The sequence below is a fragment of the Aquarana catesbeiana genome, linkage group LG08 (assembly GCF_042186555.1).
Source record: "Aquarana catesbeiana isolate 2022-GZ linkage group LG08, ASM4218655v1, whole genome shotgun sequence".
NCBI classification, from domain to species: Eukaryota; Metazoa; Chordata; class Amphibia; order Anura; family Ranidae; genus Aquarana; species Aquarana catesbeiana.
In genome coordinates, this window is record NC_133331.1 from 297,390,430 (window position 1) to 297,396,333 (window position 5,904).

The 5,904-nt window shown below is 45.4% G+C and overlaps 2 protein-coding genes across 2 annotated transcripts; both read left to right on the forward strand.

The window, feature by feature from the left end:
* The first annotated feature begins 1,003 nt into the window (after window positions 1–1,003).
* On the forward strand, window positions 1,004–2,320 carry LOC141104919 (uncharacterized). The gene is made up of 4 exons (XM_073594724.1): window positions 1,004–1,384; window positions 1,474–1,686; window positions 1,767–1,973; window positions 2,120–2,320. Exons 1-4 carry the CDS (start codon window positions 1,250–1,252, stop codon window positions 2,303–2,305), a joined length of 741 nt encoding a protein of 246 aa, XP_073450825.1. The 5' UTR covers window positions 1,004–1,249; the 3' UTR covers window positions 2,306–2,320.
* Window positions 2,321–3,238: 918 nt separating this feature from the next.
* LOC141104803 (uncharacterized) lies at window positions 3,239–5,521 on the forward strand. Its single transcript, XM_073594563.1, has one exon. The coding sequence runs from the start codon at window positions 3,367–3,369 to the stop codon at window positions 5,230–5,232; it is 1,866 nt and encodes a 621-aa protein (XP_073450664.1). The 5' UTR covers window positions 3,239–3,366; the 3' UTR covers window positions 5,233–5,521.
* Window positions 5,522–5,904: the final 383 nt, after the last annotated feature.

Sequence of the window (5,904 nt, forward strand, 5' to 3'; positions counted from 1 at the left end):
ATATTAACCCCTTATATCCCCATCCCAACATTGTACAACCAATACAGTCCAAATAATTCTTCACTATCCGTCTACAGAGAAACCCACAGAGATCACATGATCACATCACTGAGGATGGAGGAGGACCAGAGTCACATGACTGAGAAGATACTAAACCTCACCCTGGAGATCATCTACCTGCTGACCGGAGAGGTGAGGAGGATTCTGGGAGGTCACATGACATCACTCTTATCTCTATTAATAAAACACAGACCTGACCGGAGAGGTGAGGAGGATTCTGGGAGGTCACATGACATAACTCTTATCTCTATTAATAAAACACAGACCTGACCGGAGAGGTGAGGAGGATTCTGGGAGGTCACATGACATCACTCTTATCTCTATTAATAAAACACAGACCTGACCGGAGAGGTGAGGAGGATTCTGGGAGGTCACATGACATCACTCTTATCTCTATTAATAAAACACAGACCTGACCGGAGAGGTGAGGAGGATTCTGGGAGTCTAACATGATATTCCTATTGATTCCTCAATACAGAGATTTCCTCTTCTGAAGTCAGGTGATCATATGACCATCACAGTGCCTCCATGTGACTCCCTAAAACCTGAGAGACACAACATGCAGAAGATTCTAGAAGTCACCAAGAAGATGATGGAGCTGCTGACAGGAGAGGTGAGGAGGATTCTGGGAATTCTGGGACATTATCCAGTAACAGACAAGGGATGTGTCTGGATGGTGACTGTATCATTGTGTGTGTCAGGTTCCTATAAGGTGTCAGGATGTCACTGTCTATTTCTCCATGGAGGAGTGGGAGTATTTAGAAGGACACAAGGATCTCTACAAGGACGTCATGATGGACAATCAGCCGCCCCTCACATCACCGGGTAAGAGGAGACTTTATTGTAAAGGAGAGAGCAGTACGGAGGCTCCACCTAGATCCCCCATCATCTGATAAACACATAGAAACAATGTATTCAGTCAGTGTGTGTGTTTCCTACAGATGGATCCAGTAATGGGAACCCACCAGAGAGATGTCCCCGTCCTCTGTATTCCCGGGATTCCACACAGGAAGGTCACACCATCCCTCACCATCATCAGGTAGGTGAGGGACAATTATTGGTAGTTCTGATTATTACACAGTGTTTGTTACAATGAATGTTTTATTAGATCTTTGAGAGTGGAAATCTCGGGGATGATAATATTGATATTAAAGAAGAGTATAAAGAGGAGGATGAGGAGTATGGAGTGATGGAGGAGTTTTCAGAAGGACACAAGGATAAGATGGAGCCACCTAATACCAGGAACCCACCAGAGAGATGTCCCCGTCCTCTGTATTCCCGGGATTCCACACAGGAAGGTCACACCATCCCTCACCATCATCAGGTAGATGAGGAACAATCACTGATAGTATCATTAGGATCTGTACATTATCTGCATTGTTACCATTGATGTCATTTTTATTATATATTCAGAGTGGAAACCTGAGAGATCCTGAAGTTGAGGTTAAAGAAGAGATAAAAGAGGAGGATGATGAGGATGGGGTGATGGAGGAAGAACACAAAGATCTGTACCAGGACACCATGGTGGAGTCATCCAGCTACAGCAACCCACCAGAGAGATGTCCCCGTCCTCTGTATTCCCGGGATTCCACACAAGAAGGTCACACCATCCCTCAACACTATCAGGTAGATGAGGAACAATTATTGGTAGTTATGATTTACACACAAGCATGTTTGTTACAATGAATGTTTTATTATATACTTAGAGTGGAAACCTCAGGGATTATAATATTATTGTTAAAGAAGAGTTTAAAGAGGAGAATGAGGAGTATGGAGTGATGGAGGAGTTTTCAGAAGAACACAAGGATATGATGGAGCCACCTAATACCAGGAACCCACCAGAGAGATGTCCCCGTCCTCTGTATTCCCGGGATTCCACACAGGAAGGTCACACCACCCCTCACTGTTTTAAGGTTGGTGGGACAGAACAACTAGACTGGTGAAGATAATGTTTGGATTTCCCTGTGTGATCAAAAAAGTATTCTGTATTTCTTATGTTATGTCACAAGTTAAAGCTTATATTTTACAGATGATATTTTCTCCCATTTTCTTGGTTTAGGGTGAAGATCTGATAGATATAAAAGTTGAGGTTAAATCAGAAGAAGAAGAAGAGAGGTATGTGAGGGATGATCAGCAGTCTATGGAGGAGGATGGAATAACGGGGACATTTATAGAGGAGGACACTCCTACAGAGATCAGCACAGGTGGGTCATTAACACTAAATACATTCCTCCACCCATACTGATCACTGATTGGTCCAGAGTAGGGCGGGGACTGGGTGATATCAGCCTGTAATCCCCTGGTCACTTTCCTGAGCTGTGTTCCCCGTCCTGTATTCCTGTATTTCTCTCGGATAATCTTCCTTCTCTGTGCTGCAGACACAATTTATGTATCTAGACTGGATTTATGGAGATTCTGGGGTTCAGCTGGCAGCAAAATGTTGTATTTCACCATAGGCATTACTAGACCAAGGCATCTGAGGTATGTACCTTGAGTCTTCTGCCCCATGCCGAGTCTAGCAAGATCTCTGACAGTACAGTTCTCCCAGGATTACTTGCTCTGTTATTTGCTGTCTGTGCCGGGTGGAGGGATATGTCTGTATAGTCTCAGACCCAAGTCACTGAGTGCAGTCTCAGGAGATGGGAGGCAGCAGTGTGGGACCTCTGCAACTTGTCTCAGTTGATTAAATATTTAAGCCACCAATATTATGAGTCCTGACCCCTGCACTATATACTCTATGTTGTACATTACATACTCCTGACTTCTGCTCTCTTCCCTCTACCCACTGCTATATATACACATAATATGTATTCTCTTTTGTTACATCCATTTCTTACCAGCTGGACATTTGATTGGAGCACAGACTTTTCCATGTTGATAATAATGTGATAACATCCAACTTTGGAACCTTAAACAGAAAGTGATAATGAGGGAGGAGTCAATAACCCAATGATGGTGGTCTTCAGGATCAGTCCAGTCTTCATCTTGGTTGTTCTCCCCCCATCCTCACTCTCTGACCTCTGGTAGGGCTCAGCCCCGCTGTTATTCATGACTAAATCATGGACTAAATAAGGAAGTGCAGGACTTCTTGTGTTGGGAAGATGGCAATGAGTGAAAGAGGGGGTGGGGACACTCGTCCTTTAATCCCCTCATCACTGTCACTCCTATAAAAGACAGTTCTCGTTGTTTCCTCACTCTCTGACTAAGGTCCATGAATAAAGAAATGAACTGGTAGGAGATCAGAGGACCCATTTACTAGTTACCTTGAGGGGGGAATTGTAAGATCCTCAGAGACAAAGCTGCCTGATGTGGGCGGAGTCCTGGTTTAGGGGAACCAATCAGCTCATGTCTAGTAATAATCTTTGTATTTCTATTTTAGTAGATGGACGGGAGATGAGGAAAACCTCAGAGGATTGTCTCACTTTGTCTCCAGACTGTAAAGTAGAAGATGAGGACATCACACAGTATAGTCCAGGAGAAAACCCGACTACCTCAAATGTCCATCCGGCACCACACAGTGTAGATGGACCATCGTATTCCTCTTATCCTGAGGAACCTCAGACTGTGCGGGACGGTGCCGGACCATCGTATTCCTCTTATCCCGAGGAACCTCAGACTGTGAGGTACGGTGCCGGACCATCGTATTCCTCTTCTCCTGAGGAACCTCAGACTGTGAGGGATGGTGCCGGACCATCGTATTCCTCTTATCCTGAGGAACCTCAGACTGTGCGGGACGGTGCCGGACCATCGTATTCCTCTTATCCTGAGGAACCTCAGACTGTGAGGGTCAGTGCTATCCTTCCAACAAATGATGATGTGTTTCCTTGTCCTGAGTGCGGAAAGTGTTTCAAGTGGAAAAGCAATCTTAATGTACATAGAAGAACTCACACCGGTGAGAAGCCGTATTCCTGCTCTGAGTGTGGGAAATGTTTTATACAGAAGTCCCATCTTTTATTGCATCAGAGATCTCACACGGGAGAGAAGCCTTTTTCCTGTCCTAAGTGTGGGAAATGTTTTGCATGGAAACCACTTCTTATCAGACATTGGAGATCTCATAAGCGAAATAGTCCAGGAGAAAACCCGGCTACCTCAGATGTCCATCCGGCACCACACAGTGTAGATGGACCATCGTATTCCTCTTATCCTGAGGAACCTCAGACTGTGAGGGACGGTGCCGGACCATCGTATTCCTCTTATCCTGAGGAACCTCAGACTGTGAGGGACGGTGCCGGACCATCGTATTCCTCTTATCCTGAGGAACCTCAGACTGTGAGGGACGGTGCCGGACCATCGTATTCCTCTTATCCTGAGGAACCTCAGACTGTGCGGGACGGTGCCGGACCATCGTATTCCTCTTATCCTGAGGAACCCCAGACTGTGAGGGACGGTGTCGTTCTTCCAACAGATAAGCCGTTTTCCTGTGGTGAGTGCGGGAAGTGTTTCAAGTTAAAAGGCAATCTTAAGAAGCATAAAAGATTTCACACAGGTGAGAAGCCGTATTCCTGTCCTGAGTGCGGGAAATGTTTTTATCAGAAGGGCCATCTTTCAGCACATCAGACATTGCACACGGGGGAGAAGCCCTATTCCTGTGCTGAGTGTGGAAAATGTTTTTCACGGAAGTTCAGTCTTTCCACACATCAGAGAACTCACACGGGGGAGAAGCCATATTCCTGTCCTGAGTGTGGAAAATGTTTTGCAATGAAATCAGTTCTTGTCACACATCAGAGATCTCACACGGGGGAGAAGCCGTATTCCTGTCCTAAATGTGGAAAAGGCTTTTCACAGAAGCCACATCTTGCCGGACATCAAAGGACTCACGAGGCTTTCTGTTCTGAGTGTGGGAAATGTTTTCTAAATGAATCAGCTCTTGTCACACATCTGAAGTCTCACACGACAGAGAAGCGATTTTCCTGTCCTGAGTGCGAGAAATGTTTTTCACAGAAGTCCAATCTTCGCACACATCAGAAATTGCACACAGGGGAGAAGCCGTATTCCTGTTCTGAGTGTGGGAAATGTTTTGAAAGAAATTCATTTCTTGCTACACATCTGAAGTCTCACAAGGCGGAGAAGCCATTTTCCTGTCCTGAGTGCGGGAAATGTTTTACACTGAAGTCCAATCTTTCCAGACATCAGAGGTCTCACACGAGGGAGAAGCCACTTTCCTGTCCTTAGTGAGGGAAATGTTCCTCACTGAAGTCCTCTCTTCCTGTACATCAGGGGTCCCACACAACCCTCGAGGTGTATTAGTGAGTGCGGGAAATGTCTTGTATATGAATGTTGCTGGACATGTGGGGAAGAAGCACACCCTGATATACACCTCAGATATACTCCATGGCTGATCTTCATCATGTAAGAAACAGTTGATAAGGAGATCAGAGATCACCAAAGACATGGATGAAGTGTTGTACCGTGTTGGCCATTGATAGCAGGAGAAAAATAAAAATGGAGTCATTACCTTTCATTGGCTGAGTACATTTTGTGGTGGAAGATTTCCAACATTTAGAGATCTATTTTTTTTTTAATTATTGGATACATGTGATAGACATTAGTCCAACCATGATAAATATTGTATTTTATTTATACCAGTGATGGCGCCACGTGTCATCAGCATTAGCTCCATCTACTGGCGGAAAGCAGTATTCTTCCCACTTCCAGACCGTCCCTGCGTACATGTACTGCAGCAGGGCGGCCCTTTAGTGCGAAATCACTGTATGTCATCTCTATTTGCTGGGTCCGGGGCGTGCATCCCACCCGCTCCCCCTGTGATTGGACACAGCGGGAGCCAATTAGCTGGTGATCATCTGTTCCCGAGAGAGGCAGACAGGCATGTACTGGTCATCAGGA